At 37.0% G+C, this 18,473-nt stretch overlaps 2 protein-coding genes across 2 annotated transcripts in view; one reads left to right on the plus strand and one right to left on the minus strand.

The window, feature by feature from the left end:
• Positions 1-5,296: 5,296 nt before the first annotated feature.
• Positions 5,297-5,878, minus strand: LOC132704464 (uncharacterized). Its single transcript, XM_060674474.1, has one exon. The coding sequence runs from the start codon at positions 5,876-5,878 to the stop codon at positions 5,297-5,299; it is 582 nt and encodes a 193-aa protein (XP_060530457.1).
• Positions 5,879-6,232: 354 nt separating this feature from the next.
• The window catches only part of LOC132704465 (uncharacterized), an 83,952-nt gene continuing 71,711 nt past the window's right edge, over positions 6,233-18,473 (plus strand). The window contains exon 1 of the mRNA XM_060674475.1: positions 6,233-6,323. Coding sequence (XP_060530458.1) covers positions 6,233-6,323 — 91 coding nt within the window. The remainder of the gene's footprint in view (positions 6,324-18,473) is intronic.

Raw genomic sequence — 18,473 nt, forward strand, 5'->3', positions numbered from 1 at the left:
GAATTAGGGAATACAACTACTAAGTTTAACTTCTTTGATTTAGAACAAATAGATAGATGAACTCTATTATTTCCACTACTTCATAGAACTTGGAATTTTGAAGTAAAACATTAAGGAATTAGAGAATACCTCTGATAAGTTAAAACGGGGATAACAGTTCGTGTTTATATGTGTGTGGTGCTAGATTTTAATAGCGTTAGATGCCTGCCTATAAAAAATTCTGGTCGAACTAAACTACACAACGATGCAGGCAGTAATTTCAAAAGGGCAGTCTCCTCGTACTTCCCACCTTGATTTTCATGTTCACGTTTATAATAAAAATATAAACTGTATATCAAAATTTATTTATGTATTTTATTTTAGTAATTTGAATATTAAAACATTAATCAGATTACTCCGTAGCTTGCGCAGCTGATTTTAGGGTTTATTACGCTGTGTGTTGGATATGACAGTGTCTTCCCCTTTTGGATCCTATTAAGAAATATTCCATTCCACGAACTGGTATATATTACCTCCTAGTATCTCATTTGAATTCGTTGAGCCAGTGATTTTCTTTAGTCAATGAAGATACATTTCTTCACATATTCATAATTGAAGTGGAAGCGAAATACTAACAATAAAAAGCTTTAATTTTAAAAATTAATTATTATTCGAAAAACTACAATTCGGAATTCCAAATTGGGATGAATCATTAATATTTTGTTTATAACGGATTAATTACGAAGCGAACTATTTTAATTCCCTTTGAGTTTAATTTGGATAAATTGTTTATGTTCATCCTCAAACTCTGCATTATCCGGGGGTTATTAAGTTTAGGACCTTAATATTCGCTTTGGATATTAACTTGATAGAATTATATGGTGTTTATTTATATAACGCACGGTAACGGCTAGTTAGCGAAAGCAAGTTTTTGCATAAATTAAATATGCTAAGGGAAGATAACTCAAACAACCGTCTACACTAGGGAAAACAAAATTTTAGTTTAACATTAAGCGACCCTTAAGGTATTTTTCCATTTTATAATTTGTGATATGTTATAGGATAACATTAGATAGGACTGTTCGGGGTGTCCCAGTACGGGAGGCCAGGTACCCTATTAGGGAAACGTATGACCCTGGAAATTATTTTCGAGTTTCTAAATTGTGAATCTTCAATTTTCGAACTCCATTTTTATAAAAACTTCCAATGTTCACCATTGTTACTCCTGCTACAAACGCAAAAACGCCGTATCCAAATTTATTGACGATCTGTGAGCAACCATGATGGTTATTGAATACGGCCAGGTCATTAGATAAATAGATAGATATTTATGGATTTTATTTGATGCTTGTAAAGTTTTTTGTTGCCTACCATTTTTTTATTTAACATAATCCAGGGCGTACAACAAATTAACGCGTTAGAAACGAAATAAAATTGTGATTATTTCATTACACATGTTTCCACATGAATAATTCCGTCATTCTTGAATCGTGATCACTGACAACTTGCGCCGTTATTTCTCTCCAATAACTTCGATCCTGGGCTATATTTACAAAATTGTAGAATGAAGTGCCGGTGGCCGTTTACATCTGATTAGTCCATCGGGATGGTGAGCGCCTGCTACTCCCGAAAAGTTGTTACCTTGTCTACGCGCGATGTGTACGAAAAATTCCATTATTCTCGCAACGAAGAGGACTCGTTCGACATGCGAGCCGTCCATGTAATTCGAAGCATTCGCCTCCAGCATCACATCTCCAAAGAATCAATTCTTTTTCTGTCTACTGCTTTAATCGCGCACCGTTCAGCCATATATCTTAAGATGAGAAAATCAAAAATTGAACTGGTTTCATTTTAGTGTTTTTCATAATTAATCTGTCGTTCCAGATCATGGGTAGTCGACTCATTGCACTTCAGTGCATTTCTATTATTCTTCGGATGTCACTCTCACTTGAACCCGTGGTAATAATATACTCGGTAATATATGAGCCAAGCTAAATGAAATGATCAACGACTTGATACCTTTGCAGCGCATCTGTCAATTGCAGATTTTGGTTTTATCAGCATTTCCCATAAAGTCACATTTATTGCTTTCTGTCTCCATTCAGTTAAGAAAATCAAGCATTTCCTCCTCTGATGCAGCTACTAACTTTGTATCATCTACATATCTCATTTGTCTAATGCCTTTCTCAATATGTTGTCCCCATAGATGTTGAAAAGATCAGGATGCATACTGGCGAACACCCCTGCTAGACTTGAATGGGAGCGAATGCTAGTTTTCTATTATGACCTTGGCCATATTCTACAGATTTCTTATGAATGCAAATATGTCTTTACGCTCTTCCATTGGAATATTAAATTCTCTGCATTTCTCTATATTAAGGGTCCGTTCTTTGGTGCCTTTATCCTTCACAAAACCTTCTTCTTCTTGAGGGATCAGTCGATCTAGATAGTTTCTTAATAATGAAGTGGTATAAATATAGAGGTCCCAAAGATTGGCCTTTCGACCACTGATTTCCATTAAGATTTTGGTGCCATCTGTGAGACTTTCTTTCTTTCTTTCAAATGTGATATTGCTTCTTCCACCTCTGCATGCGTAATGTTTGGTACCTGCACTATTTCATTGATGTTGTGAATAAAAGTAGTTACAATTGATTAGTTCTGGTTAGTTGGCAAAACTAATTATTAATGGAAGAAAGAGTGATGATAGTTACTAAAAATTTGTTTGTTCATATTTTAGGTTCATTGGGTTGTTGGGTCCCTATTTCACGGTCTAATGATATAAAAAAAACTCATATCGCTGCATTTATTCTTGGTGGCAACGTGAGCAATGACAATCGCGTCATTCACGATTTATAGCCCTTTTTAGCAACTGCAAGTTTATTACAAAAATAGGGCAATTATGGTTACGTTAGAAACCGAGTTTTAAAAGTGAGGAAAACAAATACATTTTTAGAAACTCGAAAATAATTTACAGCATTTTGTCTCTGCCTATCAACTTATTATTTTCTTTTTCTTACTAGGACACGCTGTATACTTTATCAAGTAACATCGACATTAACCACACAGAGCAAATATAAAACTCAATCGTCATGCAACTAGAGACGGAGTGGATATTTGTGTAAAGTTGATATTAAAAGAAAACGTATCAGTTTAAAATCGATTAAAGTAGATTTTGGCGCAATTTAAAATTGCTTAATGTCGATAGTTCTCCTAATAGTTAACCTGAAAAAGTAGGCAATGCTAACGTTTTTAATAATCACTTAAATGAAAGTATTTCGGATGTTGCCATTGCACAAGTATGCTACTTCAATTTTCATGGTTACTTGAAGAAGTTTGTCTTTTGTCGGCTTTACGACATGAGGGTCGATAGATCCATAAGACAGACAAAGTCAAATGCAAGGGGTAGTGATGGGTTTGATATAAAAAGGATAAATTATATGAAAAGTTAATGTATGAACAGCTTAATGAATATTTCTTGCAGTTAGAAATTGCCCCTTCAACACAGTCTGGATTTCGTGGAATGCATAGTACAGCTACCGTCTTTTAAAGGTAAGCGATGATATTTTTAACAGTAGCGATGAAGGAAAAGGAATCTTGCCTTATACTTCCAGACTACAGCAAGGCCTTTGATACCCTGATTCACTTATCAAGAAAAGTGATAGTTTGTTGTATAGAACTTAATAAAATTTTCCATACTTAAGTTTATTAAGTCAACTGGAAAAACATTATAATAAAATGCTGTGTTATAAGAAAGCGAACGCTTTGATGGGTGGAATCGATAATTTATTCCTATATCTTATCCCTGTATCACGAGGTTCGTCTCGTTCACAGCTATTTGAATGAACCAAGTCAGAGAGTATCATAATGCGATTCATTTTCTTCCTTTTCTAATGTTGCACGGGAGGTTCCGCAGGGTAGTGTATTGAGCCCCTTATTGTTTTCTGTCTACATCGCGGATGCTACTGACCATTTAAAATATCTATCTATCGCTATCTATTCTCATAAATGAAACGAAAATCTAGATATTATTTTTTGGAAAAAACTTAAACTTGCTCAAGAATATTGATTTTAAGGTTGTCGTAAAATTTAGGTATGTTTTTTAATAGCAATCTTATTTTCGAATCGCACATGTCTTATATACTTCAGAGAAGTTATGGGAAACTAAGAACTCCCTATATATTCAAAGATATTTTAAATACACACATCAAACTAAGGTTATGTGAGTCTCTTATTTTTTCCCTTTTATCTTACTGTAATGTGGTATACTGACCTGCCCTCTTCAACAAAGATCAGAAAATACTACACAGGCTGCACAACAGTTGTCTAAGGTTTTGTTATAATATTAGGAAATTTCATTCACACAATTCACCTTATATTGCGAATCCGGATGACTTAACTTAGAGCAAAGATTGTTTCTCCACTTATGTATATTAATCTTTAAAATTGCGGCAGTCCGAATAGCCAAAGTATCTTTTTTAGAGACTTGTCAAGGGATCTGATATTCATCAGCGCACCACTCGTCATAATTCTCTGTACAATGTCCCGTGGTGCCGCATTATTATTATTTTTTTTTCCGAGGGATAACGCTGGGAATCTTACATCAGCCAAACACCAGCTCTAGCGTGCTGATTGTTCCACATAATGGGAAGACCCCGACGGGGATGCGCACCCGTCGGGAGTGCCGGATTCTTACCGGCTAAACCCAGCAAACCCGTCTTCACCACCTAGCTGGGAACTGTTGTTCACATTACTTCCAGCTAGGGGGCGTGTCTGTGCCACGTGGCGTTCGTATCTGTCGTTCCTATATATTCCTCCGCGCAGTATCAGTCAACACGTCACGTGTTGTCTCGTTAGTCCTCTAGGCAGCCATCTGCCTTCTTTCTTAATAGTATGTCCCTTATGAACTTGTCCACAAGGTCCCAGTTTTCCGTTGTCGACGTCATCAGGTCAAACACGTTGTCTAGCGTAATCGGTCCAGTTAACGTCTCGAGTCTGAGCAGTCGAAGAACGTATGTTCCGCGTTGTCAGTTTCTCCGCAGTACTTACAGCATGGGCTCGTTGCCTTACCCATGCGGCAGATGTAATGCCGGAAGTATCCTTGCCCGGAGTGGAACTGAGTGGGGTAAAAATTCACCTCACCCCCGTCCCTCTCCTTCCACCGTCGCACGTCCCTGATTAGTCTCCTCGTCCAAGTGGAGTCCGTGCCGTTAGTCCATTGAGTCTGCCAGTCGTCCATCGTCACGTTGCGTGCTTCTTTGGACGCCCTTGCCCTGTCCAGTTTCATACTACGCTCGTAGACACTCTTTCGCTCAAGAGCTCAGAGGTCTATGGGAATCACAGCGGCAATAACTAACACCGCCGATTCGGGGACTGTTCGGTACGCGCACGCGATACGAAGAGCCCCCCGTCTTTGCACCGACAGCATGGCCTGTCGGTATTTCTTTACTTCCATCGCGCCTCCCCATATCTCGGCTCCGTACAGGAGAATCGAGTGGGTTACTGTCATCAGTAGTTTTCGCGTCTTCTGTTTTGGTCCTCTCGTGTTTGCCATAAGGCGACTGAGTGCTGCAGTTTTTGAAGCTGCCTTGTCTACGGCGCGCCTGATGTGCGACCAGAACGTCAGCCTCGTATCCAGGTAAACACCGAGATACCTGATCTCGCCTCTGGTCGCCATCTGGGTCCCGCCTACTGTTATTTGCACATTCCTGTCAATGTGCTTTCGTGTCAGGTACGTCAGTTCGGTCTTCTGTATAGCTAGGTTTAGCCCTCGTCCCCGTAACCAGTCTGTAATCTGTCCTAGAGCTCGATTCAGCCGGAGCTGCGCCCAACGACCGTCCCGTGCAACTATCACGATGACGACATCGTCCGCGTATGCTACTAGGTGGACTCCCGGTGCCATCGGGATTCTCAGGATTCCGTCGTAGTCAATATTCTACAAGTCCGGGCCCAAGATCGAACCCTGCGCCATTCCAGCCGTAAGCTGTCTCGTCCTTGTGCCTGTCTCCGTTTGGTACGTAAGTGTACGCATGTAGTCCTTCATAATGCGGCGGAGGTATGGAGGCAACCTGAAGGTAGTTGTTAGCTCCCCCACGATGTCCTTCCACCTCACCGAATTGAAGGCGTTTCGTACGTCGAGTGTTGCCAAGAGCACTATTGGCCTGTCTTTGCGGGGCTTTGTCTGCGCTCTGTCGAAGGCGTCCACCACGTTCCGTATCGCGTCTATACAATACATTGTGCTTTGTTGATAATAACAATGTCCGGTCTGTTGGGGGCTATGGTTTTTGCCATTTGTATTGGTGTGTCCCAATACACGGTTCCAGAGGCAGTTTCATGCTTCCAAGCGGGTGAGTATGGATGCGTAGGCTTTGTTACGCTAACAGTTTTGAGATTTCTACTCACTCCCTGGTGACCTTTGCGACCATGTCATGTCTGTCTAGATGATCCCACGGCGCGAGGGTTGGCCACCCGGCAGTGATATGCTGGATGGCTTCTACGTCTCTTTCACATCGACGGCAGTCCTGATTGGCTACATTTTCTTTTGTGGACGTGTTTAATAAAAGATTTGGTGTGGACATACTTGTAATATTCTCCTGGCTGCAGATTCTGAATTTTCGTATCGCTGATTAGGGTTATCGGCCTCTCGTTTTTTGGCTTTCCCCGTCGCAAGTGCAGGCATGCGCATTTCTCCATTCCGAAATTTAGCCTTCCGTCACATGCCATACAGCTTTAATTCATCTTCGTAGAACTGTTATTGATATAGATTTCGCTGGAGACAGTAACATTGTTGCATCCTGAATTGAGCATCTTACTCAGTGGGTTCAGTGCCAAACAGAACCACAGCGGAAATGGCTAACTCCCTGAAAAATGCCTCGTTTTATATACATCTGCTTGGTGGTGTATGTTTGTTGGCCTCGCACATTGATCGTTGTCCTCCAATTTGACACCAGACTGGTCAGCGGTTCGCGCGTTTTTAGCTGATTTTTTACAATTCTATGACTTTTTTTAATCGATCCACACCATCGTTAAATTGCGCGTTTTAATCCTGACGTGCTTTGCATATAAGTGCATATAAGCTACTCCCTTCGTCAAAAATTCTGGTGCTCTCTGAGGGTTTTGCAATAACTGATTAAAGCACTCTGCTACATTTGTGTGAGTAGAGGAGAAGGTTTTTCCACCTGAAGGCATGTACTCTGTCTTTTCCTGGAGCCTTCCAATCGCTAAGGCTCGCCACCAGATTGCTCACATCCTCCCCCGATATTTGGAAATCTTTCAGCCCAGAACTGCGTCATGTCCTCCCTGGTTGGCCCTGATTGGGCACTTTTTAGGCCGTCTAATTTCCTATAAAACAACTGTTGGTTTTCGGAGAACGTTTTATTTTCCTGGTACCTGCGTGATCTTTCTCTGTAGTTCTTTAATTTTAGCCTGGTTGCTCTAACCGTTTGTTTAAAGTTGTCAAGTAATTTTGATAGTGATTCACCATTATTATTGTTATTATTATTATTATTAACTTTTTGCTTTGGCTTTTGTTTCCGTCTACATTTTGACGAGCTAGCCCTGTCTGCGTTCCAAATTTGGGCGTACGCAGAATTTCAAGCGTGATCATAGACGCCGCTTCTCGGAAAGCTGCTCGAATGTTAGACCCCTTTCGCGAGCAGGCGCTGCGTTCTATAAAACCAAAGCGACGCTCGTTGCTGATAGTAGACAAGAGAAACTGTGTTGGGCGGAAATATAAATACAAATAAACAGATATGTTATAAAAATGATTAATAGTGTGTGTCGTGAACGGTAGTGTGTAAATAACTTTGTTATTTTGAGTGACGGTTTTAATTGATTTAAAAACAATATTATGTAGACGCTGTTATAGGAATAAAATTGCACTTCCTCATAAAGAATAGAGTGAATTGAATTAGCTTTTCAGACCAAAAGATCAACCTCCCTTTTACGTGGCTGGGAAGAATAAGATTTAGGTGCCATTGCCTTGGAAAAACACTAGAATGATAACGAAAATAATTTTTAATTAAAAACTAATCAATATTTCCAACGATCGTGTGCAATCTTAAAACTATATTTGCGAGCAGAACCAATTTCCACTTATCTTCAGGGATATACCTGCACACGGAAACTTTATAGATGAGCAATTTAATTTTTTCTACGCCACGGACCGCAACGCAGTGATAAACGATCACAAACTACCGGGATGTTTTTAATCTCTTTTATACCCCCACATTACAGTTTGCTAATTTAAATTCTTTCAGATTTATGGTTGTTTGTCTTTGTATTCGGGTGTGAAATAGCAAAGGACAACGTGGGTCGCGTCCGGGGCACGGGGGACCGGGGAGTGTGTGCGCTTACTGATAGTGTTCTGTGTTAATTAAAGTTGGTTAGTTATGGCATGGCGGAGTGTTTTATCCATTAATGGAATTAATTCTCGGCTCCGCGGCGTGCCGTAAAATAAGACGATTCCGGTTGTGAAATATGGGGATAAAAATGTGCGAAAGCGGTTTTCAATAATGCTGGTAATTATATTAAGGGATAATAAAATTTACTGTTATTTTTATTGCCTGCGGGGGAATCGAGTTGACGATGTACATTTATCGTTCATAAAAATAATGAAGATGTTAGAGTAGGCTGCGGTTGTGGTTCTGGAATTCTTAATGGATTTTCATATACAGGACGAATCCTGTTAAACATTCTGGAGAATTAACAGAGGGTATGTGAGTGCCTACAAATATTTTTACAGGCTCAACGTTGTGAAATCTGAAAGAACGATTGTTAACAACCGATTTAAAATGGTTAAAAAAATATCATAGAAAATTACTGGCAATCAGGTTTATATTCTGCGATTGAGGTGGCCTACGTGGACTTCCATGTAATAATATATGATATGCCGTTTTAATACCACTATAATTATAAGAATAAATATTAATGTCCTCCTTCCATTCTTATTTTTTTGTGTCCATCAGAAGTTATTAATTAAAGAAATATTAATTTATCCATTTATGTAATCTACACGTAATTGTTAGCTGATTGATTCCTCGACTTCGATTGCAATATCAAGGACCTCGAAAGTAGCTTACTGTTCAATAAATAGTTTCATAGAACACTCATTTTAAGGTTTTAGCTGTCATTTATTGAAAAGTACAAGTTTTGGGTATTTGAATTGAATATCACATGATCTTTTAAATCATTATGTAGTGCAAATATTGCTATTACTTTGATAAACGACACTTTAGCCACGATGCTTATCAAAGTGTTACATACATTTCTACTACCAATAGTTTTTGTGTACACTTTTGTAAAACACCTTGAATACATGCACTGAGTGACGTGTGACATGACCATCAGAACTGATAAACGTCAAACATCATTCATGGCTAAAATCCACCAAAAACATTAGGTCAGTCCAAAATTTCTGCCCCAAAATAACGGAAACGAAGCGAGTAGAGAATAGTTTTTTCGCGCCCAAACACAACCAAAAATATTAACAATTCATTAGCAAATCGTTATATGTTTTACCATCTTGTAAAAGTTGGGTATTAAATAAAATTTGGTTTGGTGCACAAAGTTCTTAGCTAAATTTATTGTTACTTGGGGACTGAATTAATGTACTCTGATATTAGAAACCCATCCCCTGATCCACTTGCGAAAGCAATTAGGTCAATCAAATGCTTATCCATTCATTATGCAATGGTTTACCGACTCCTGCCCGGAGGTTGTTAGCCTCCAAATCGTTCAACAACGTAATAATATTGGCACATTAAATCAGATGCTTTCAAGGCACTGTTATCGTTATTGTGATCTGATAAACAAAAACATTTAAGCCAAAAGTGTACATTGGTTAAAACGTTGCAATTGATAATTAGGTAGGGGGTTCTTCTCTACCATTTTTGAAATCTAACCGGATCGACCTATAATGGACAATCATTTTTTTATTTTGCTTCTAGCTTATTCATTACAGTTACATTTAAATAGATAAATAATTTATTCACAAAGCCAAATAACAAATTCCAACTTATGTACATAATCAAACAATGTACACATAAACTATAACAAATGTATAAGACGAGTATTGACACAAAAAACAAGCACATTCTTTTTGAGAAGAAAACATAAATCATTTAAATGCTCTCCAATATATTTGAAATTCTTTCAGGCTGTAGAAAGCATTGGCCGACAGGAGCCTCTTGACGTGTTTTTTAAATTGCCTTATTGATAGATTTTTAAGGCACGGGGGAAATTGTAATAGTATAGTCTTGCTTAATTAAACAACCTTTTATAAAGCATATGATTGATCTTTTATGCTGCTTAAATATCTGTTAACAGGATTGTTTCAGAGCAAGTTTTAAAATTAATCTAAACAGCCTCTTTTGCTGCAGTGCTGTTGTCTGAAACAAACCTTTGTTCACGATACTTTATTGTATTAGAGGTTGTATGATGGAGATAGTATTTAACGGTTAATATTTGAACTAAATGATCAGACAACCCGAAGTTAATTTGCTTTAGATTATAGTCTTTGTGACAATCAATCAATTGTTGTTGTACTTATCCGTCCAGTACTATTACTCTGTATTCATCTGGGGGAATCTACTAGGGAAGTCAAACCAAACAAATCGAATAAATTTTATATATATTTTATGGCGGAAAATTGTAAAAATTCCTCAAGTTGTGTGTGTACAAGAAAATAATACACAATGTGCTCTTATAACTCAATGCGCAAATTAATTATTCAAAATTAAGCTACCTCCATGTATATGAGTAAGGCGTTTAAATGTATGACAAACAGTGTAATCTTGAAGTGTTATACCAGTTTAGACTGCACAAAAAGGTTGTTTTTAAATAGTTTGATCAATCTGGGAGCAGCGCAACAGCAAACTACAAACAATTAGGTACTATCTAAGTAGTTAACTTAGCGATTATACAGGTTGGACCGATACAATAAATTTTGTTTTTGCTTTGGAAATATTTCCATGGAAATAAAAAAATTTCCATAAAAAAAGTTTATATATAATTTTTTTAAAATGAACATACCTGCTAATTAAAGGGGAGTTTCCATTTAAAAGTGTCGAATTTGGCTCACTCTGTATAGTCATTAACTCCGAATCCGAGCCTTAACAAAAGCGTGTCAAGTTGCAGGATATCACGACATTCCGATCGAATGTGTTTCTAAACACAATATATATAGACAGCGCGAGACTTATAAATTAGTAAGCTCCATGTGGCTGTGACAAGGCTTTCCCAAGTGGCATCTATTGGACAGGCCTAGCAATAAATAATGGTCGTGCCACCATAGTAACGATTAGCTTTATATTTCCCGACGGTGTAACTGAACCAGATTCGCCTACGAATTTTTAGGCGGTCCTGCATTATTTATTATGACGTTCCAAGTCTGCTTCCTCGCTGGAAGAAATTTTATCCAGTTATAATTAAGCAGCTAGCAAAACAGTTTCATTAAAAAACTGTTTAGGCTTAATGAACACTGAAGGAAAGTTAACCGAAGGTTTACGCAAAATTACAATTAAAAAAGAGGTCTTCAAAAACATAATTCAATCCAATGAAATTTTTTTCTAAAGAGCTCAATCAATTTTATGAAAATAGTTTATTTAAAAAAAAAATTGTTATGGAAAAATCTGATATTCAAAAGAGCTTTTCTCAAAAGTAAGCGACTAAACTAGTCGAAACTTTGGCTAGATACTTCAAGGACGTATACAAAGTTGGAATGTATATAATTTCACTGAGTGTTGCTCAAAAATTACTTTTTGGTCTACTGGACTTATTACAAAATTGCTAAATTTCTTAATGTTACTACCTGTGCATAGTATAAATATATAAATTATTATAAAATAAATTATATAGAAATTAAATTTTAGAGCAATTTTTTAATTAACGTTTTGAAGATCCGGTATCATTACCTTGATGACCTGTTTAAACAGTAGCTTTTTCTTTTGCTACAAATAATGATGAGATTATTATTGGATATTTTTGCGTTGGTGTGAATGTCATCATGTTACTAGAAATCTTATAATACTATAACAGCAAATACTAATTCGCTAAACGATTGAAAGATACTTATAAAAGTGCTAACGTAAGTATTTATTCTTAACAAATTCTTTAAGAAAAAAATAAATACAAGGGAGGAGTAATGGTAAAATGCCGGTTTTGTCACACAAGAAACTTTTGAGGTTTAAGAAAACTCTTCTTGTAATAACTTCTGAGCGTTTCGGCTCTTTGTGTTGAATCATAAGATTTTTTAAAAAACATAGGTTTATTTAACGCGCACCCTTCCGCGGACTGCCCTAATCTCCTTAACTAAAAAGTCTAGTTCGAGCTAGAAAGGAGGTTAATTGGTCTCGTATCGGTACATTAATTCTTTCTTTGCACCACGGTTAGGAACGGGAACCCAGCAAATTGCGGTGGGCGTTACTGCAATATCACAGGAAACAGGTAATAAAGCAATACGGAGCGAACGGACAACATCGTTAATATTAATTGCGCTTACACGTCCGCAAATGCAACGGGAAAACCGAACTGCTAAAACCAAAACATAGAGGAAATGATATTTCTCCGTATTCAGATTTGCAAATTATTAATTTCCGACTTCCTCTGGCAAATAGATGGCTAACAAGATAAGTTTGAGTTCCTTTATATGTATGTGTGTGTGTGTGTCTAAGCAGATAGCCTGCGGATAGGAGCGGGACCGGTCGAGCTAAAATTAAGAGCCGTTTTGCAAACACGAGCAAATTTTCGTGTCCACACATCTTCTCTTATCTCTCGACTTTCATATATATTACCCATAATTTTGTAGCATGCGAATGGCTGGATATGGCCTCTTATTTCGGGAAACGTTGTTTGGGGATCTATTCAGTCGTGATTTATTGTCCGAGGGTTGATACGGAGAGAGAAATGTAGGCTTCAAAATGTCTCGTGACTATAATTCTGCCGGAAAAAAAATGAATTTGCCAGATTGTATCATAAAAGGGAAGAAAATATGTGCAGATGTGTTTAACATTTGAAATCAGCACACGGAGGAGCAGGCATGATGAATTTAGTCAAATTTTGGATGTACTGATGTTGATCCACTAGTTCATAGATATCATTAAAATCGTTCAGTCAAATTAATGAAAATTGATGTAAAATGATTGTTTGCTAAAATAATTGCATAAGGAAAGAAAGTTATCTCTGGTCGTATTTGGGGTAAACATGTATATATATATATATATATATATATATATATATATATATATATATATATATATATATATATAATAGAAGTCAGTATTAAATAATATACTTTACATTATTATTTATATTAGCTACTTATATTATCAATTCGGGATATTAAACGCAGTAACACTTATCGACCAGGATCCACACCATCCTTTGTTAATAGTTTCTCTCCGAGCCGCTTTTCCACATGTCTCTAATTTTCCAATCAATAGGAACGATCAAACCGAATTTAAGTGCAGGAAGGCCTACTATCCTCATATGTATGAACTGATACAGCATGCAGACTGGAATAGTGTTATGGAGTGCTCGGATGTCGAAAGGGCTCTAACACTTTTTTACGACATGCTAAACAATATTTTTGACGTTTGCACGCCCACTAAAACACCGAGTCGAAGGCGATTTTCATTATGGTTCACCAAAGAAATGATGGCAACTACATTTGAGAAGGAGAAAACTTTCCGCAATTTCAAGCAACACAAATCTTCTTATTATTTTGGTAGATATACCGGGTTGTGCAAGTCAATTAAGTTCCATTCATGCATTGCCTATACTGATTTTGCTGGTCGTGCTGAGTTAGGTATACATGATAGTCCTACCAATTTCTGTCCTTTAATCCGGAACTAGTCAACATACCTAAGCTTACTATCCAGGATGTCTTGTCAGCAAGCAAAGCATTCAAGAACAGAATTATCGCCTGTCCTGATGGCATACCAAGTTTTATCGTGAGAGACTGTTCCCACTCACTGTGTGCACCTTTATGTCACGATTTTAACCTGATACTTGAAACGGGTGTTTATCCTGAGCCTTGGAAATATGTCAATGTTTGTCCTATTCTCAAAAAAGGTGATCCTTCTGTAGTTGAAAACTATCAACCTATATCAATCTTGTGCAATTTTTCTAAAATATTCGAGATTATATTAAATAAATTTATTTTTGCTCAAATTAGAAATAAACTATCTGCGCAACAACATGGTTTTTATGCGAAAAGATCACTTATGCTCCCTGTCTTCGTATGCCTGTGACTCCCTGAACAAGCAAGGTCAAGTTGACGTTATATACACTGACTTCCACAAAGCGTTTGACCAGATAGATCATCACTTACTGATTGAAAAAGCATCTCAAAAATTTGATTTCTCTTATTCGCTGATTACAGTGTTGAGGTCCTATCTGGTGAACCGTCGACAGTTTGTTGAGATTGAGGGGTTTAGATCGGTTCCTTTTGTTCCAACTTCTGGCGTGCCTCAAGCTTCTAATTTTGGACCTCTTCTGTTCAATATATTTATAGACGATCTTATATCTTTGATCATCTGCAACAAGCTTGCCTATGCGGATGACCTAAAACTATATGAATGCATTGAAAATGGCCCGGACTGCATGACTCTCCAGGACAACATCAATATTGTCAGTCAATGGTGTACTAAAAATAAATTGCATCTTAACATCAGCAAGGGTAATGTGGTTTCTTACCACCGCACAAAAACTCCTATAGTCTTTAATTACAATATGGATGGTACTGTCCGGACTAGACTTGCCACTGTGAAGGATCTGGGGATTTTATTTGACCAGTCGTTCTCTTTTGTACCTTACTAAAATGATTTCCAGCGTAATGCAAATTTTATAATTCGTAATAAGAAATTGCAGGCATTTTTGTAGTTCAGCTACTGTTAAATTGTTATTTAACTGTTACGTCAGGTCCAAGCTTGACTATGGCTCGCTGATATGGCCACCAATTTATAACTGCCACACTCAGTCCATGGAGGGTGTGCAGAGAAGGTTACTAAAGTATCTAATGTTCAGGGAGGACGGTTCCTGTCCTATGAGGGGAGTTGCTAAGAAGGTTCGCTATACTACCTCTGAGTTTGCGCAGAGACTTGCAATCTGTTTCATTTCTCTATAAGTTAGTTCATTGCGGAGTCGATTGAAGGTTTTTTGTGGAACAATTACGCTTTCATGTGCCGCGGCTGGAAGGGAGACATCAATCAACTTTCTTATCGCAGTTACCCAGGTCCAATATCCTTTTTCAAAACCCTATTTACAATATGTCTGCTACCTTCAACAAACTATCATCGTACTGCGATTTATATAATGATGGTCTCCAGGCCATACTTCGGCAATTTCGATTGGCGTCGGGTTATCTGTACCGATAAGTCTTATCCTTTTCTTTCTCATTCATTCTTTCTTTTATTTTATTTATTTATAAGATTAGTTTTTACGACCCCTGGTATATATTTAGTATTTCCTGTAATTGGGTCATGTTACCTGTTGGAAATAAAGTGCTATTATTATTATTATTATTATTATGATTATTATTATTATTATTAATTATTTATATTACGATTAGGCACCATTACAAAAATTAAAATTCCATTATTACAATTATGAATAAAACTTTAAAATTAATAAAACAAAATCTTTTTTTTCAGATCTCATGTTAGTTAAAAGCATACGCTTCGCCAATATCAATGTATAGTATATTATGCCTCAAGAGTCTTTAATAAACGAGTGACTTAAAAAATTTAAAGTTTATCAAATACGTTGCATGCTATACTTTTTCTACGACCGTTAGGTTTTCGGTACATTTTTGCAAAACAACACGAAGACATTCACTGACATGACCTTCAGAATTGAGTAACGTCAAAATTCAAGTCGTTGGAAATATTTCCAGAAACACCCGACTGCTCCTAAATCCGTGCGGTAATATCCCGAAAATGTCCGAAGTGGCTCGGATTCGTGGGAAACGAAACTGGGGTGATAAAATGACATTTTCCGCACGCTAGATCGGTGTATATATACAGAAGCGAGTAATTTCCCGATCCAACTTTACTCACTTGCTGGAGCTAGGTTTCACATGAATATGAATGTTTAAAATCTAATCAATATTTGGTAAAACTGCCATTTAATATAGAGGTCAGGAATAATATTTTTCGGTTAATGGGTTATCGTTAGTGTGACAAAGTTAAACGGAGACTTGAAAAGCATCGAAGCGATATGCAAAATTTTGCTATATTGCCAAACGTCTCCTCAGTTCCAATAATATAAGGCTCAGGCATAAATTATTAGTATAATTTAATTCTTACGACGAGTTGCGCCGTTCTTGGTACAGATTTCTTTCGCGCAATGACGTATTCGGAACTATGTTTTTAAATTTTTGACGCATTTCTTTACAATGCTCCAAGAATATATACCAATTTATTGTTCTTTGTTTTCGTATACGTTTTCGCTTGGAATAAAATAAAAACGTTGATTTTAATTAAAAAAAAACAGAATATACTTAATAAAATCATAAAAAGACATGAAAAATAAAAAAGAAATTCTAAAAATAAAACTTAAACTAAAAAAAAATATTATTTTATAAAAGGTCATAAAAGTCCACTGAGCAATATCCCAATCTATCATAAAATTCTTGTCGAACTTTGGCCAGTGTTTCAGCAGTAATATTGCTAATATCATTTGTAATTTTATTACGAAGTTCTTCTAAATAATTGCGATCGTGTGTGTGCGTGTAAATAGTGCTAGTGATGTAACCCCAAAGAAAAAAATCATTTGGTGTCAGATCTGGGGATTTAGGTGGCCATTTGATTGTTCCCTGTCGACCTATTATGCGATTAGGAAACGTGGAATTCAAATAATCCTACCATTATGTGTGGGGTAACGATCTTGTTGGTACCAAATTTTATAAACACATGACATGTGTTGGTTCTCTTATGAATACCCAACAGCCACTGCCGGATTATGACGACCATATAATGAAAATGAAGATTCATCGGTGAATAAAATATTCGGTAAAAAATCTTCATTTTGGATAGCTGCTTTAATCATTTCTTCACAGAATACATGCATGCGTTTTTCATGATCGGTTGGTAAAATTTCCTGCGTGCTCTGTAATTTATAGTGTTTCTAACAATTTCTCTGCAAAATATTCTGTACTATTGTTAGTTTTATCTCAAGTTCCCGGGAAAATTGAACACTATTGCACGGAAAGTTTACATTTGTTAAAGCACCAACTCTCGAGGTTCTCTTTGGTCATTTAAGGGACGTAAAATTGTGCTATGTGCAGCCTATTATCAAACAAAAATGCAAATCTGCCAATAATTTCTTGGATCGAACTAAACATGAAATACCACTTAATAATTTTAACCCTTTTGGATTTGAACAGGTTTTTCTTTAATCTCGTTGCAATTGTGTACATTTCTTGTTACAATCTGACATTCCAGGAATCTCGATGTAACTGTATCACATTACTGACTATAGAACGTCAAGTACACAAATTGATCCGATTTCAATGATTTGAGACGTACGCATTTTCAAAAAACGATTTAAATTTGTAACGCAAATATGCTCAAAATTCAAGTTAAAACTTAATAAGTAGAACATAAAAAAATGTACGCGTTAAATTGTTTTAACTGAATTAATGAAAAATAGTTGTTAAAACGCAAGTAATCAATATTCGATCATTATCATCCACATTAAAAAGAATTAATAGGTGTTTTCGATGTATAGAACCTTAAGTTGGCATTACTGTTCAAATGGCGAGCGATTTAACAGCTGTCAAATGTTAGTCTCAGTTTGGTTTGGTAATTCATCATGAATAGACTCAACAATAGCCTGAACAACGCTTGCAAATAGTGCAATTTTATTTCGAAAATAATGGTCCTGTGCGGAATACGTATCGCGCACTACGTCCATTTTATCGTCGACAAAATCTTCCATCAGAGCAGTTAATTCGATTAACCATGGAACGTTTTCGCACCACGTTTACTCTTATTGATAACTCGCATCCCCAGAGACGCCGTACGGTGCGTACAGAAGAAGCTATTGCTGCTGTAGAGCGTGGCATTGAGGAAGACCCGAATGAGTCCATCCGAGATCGAGCATAGGAAATAGATCGGTGTCCATCCACTTTATGGAAGATTTTGCGGAAAGATCTTGGTTTACGTGCTTACAAAATCCAACTCGTGCAAGAATTGCAAAACGAGCTTCCCGTTGTTCCCGATTTCCATAAGCGAATTTTGTTGAGCGATGAAGCGCACTTCTGGTTGAATGGCTACGTCAACAAATAAAACTGCCACATTTGTAGGGAAACTAATCCTCAAGTGTATGTCGAAACACCGTTATATTCAGAAAAACTAACTGTTTGGCGCGGTTTATGGGCTGGTTGAATCAGAACGTTACAGTCAATAGTGATCGGCATAGAGCTATGATTACTAACTCTTTCATTCCTGAATTGAATAACCATGATGTCCAGGAAATGTGGTTTCAACAAGACGGCG

Source organism: Cylas formicarius, unplaced genomic scaffold (genome assembly GCF_029955315.1).
Source record: "Cylas formicarius isolate icCylForm1 unplaced genomic scaffold, icCylForm1.1 PGA_scaffold_7__23_contigs__length_41026272, whole genome shotgun sequence".
Taxonomy (NCBI): domain Eukaryota; kingdom Metazoa; phylum Arthropoda; class Insecta; order Coleoptera; family Brentidae; genus Cylas; species Cylas formicarius.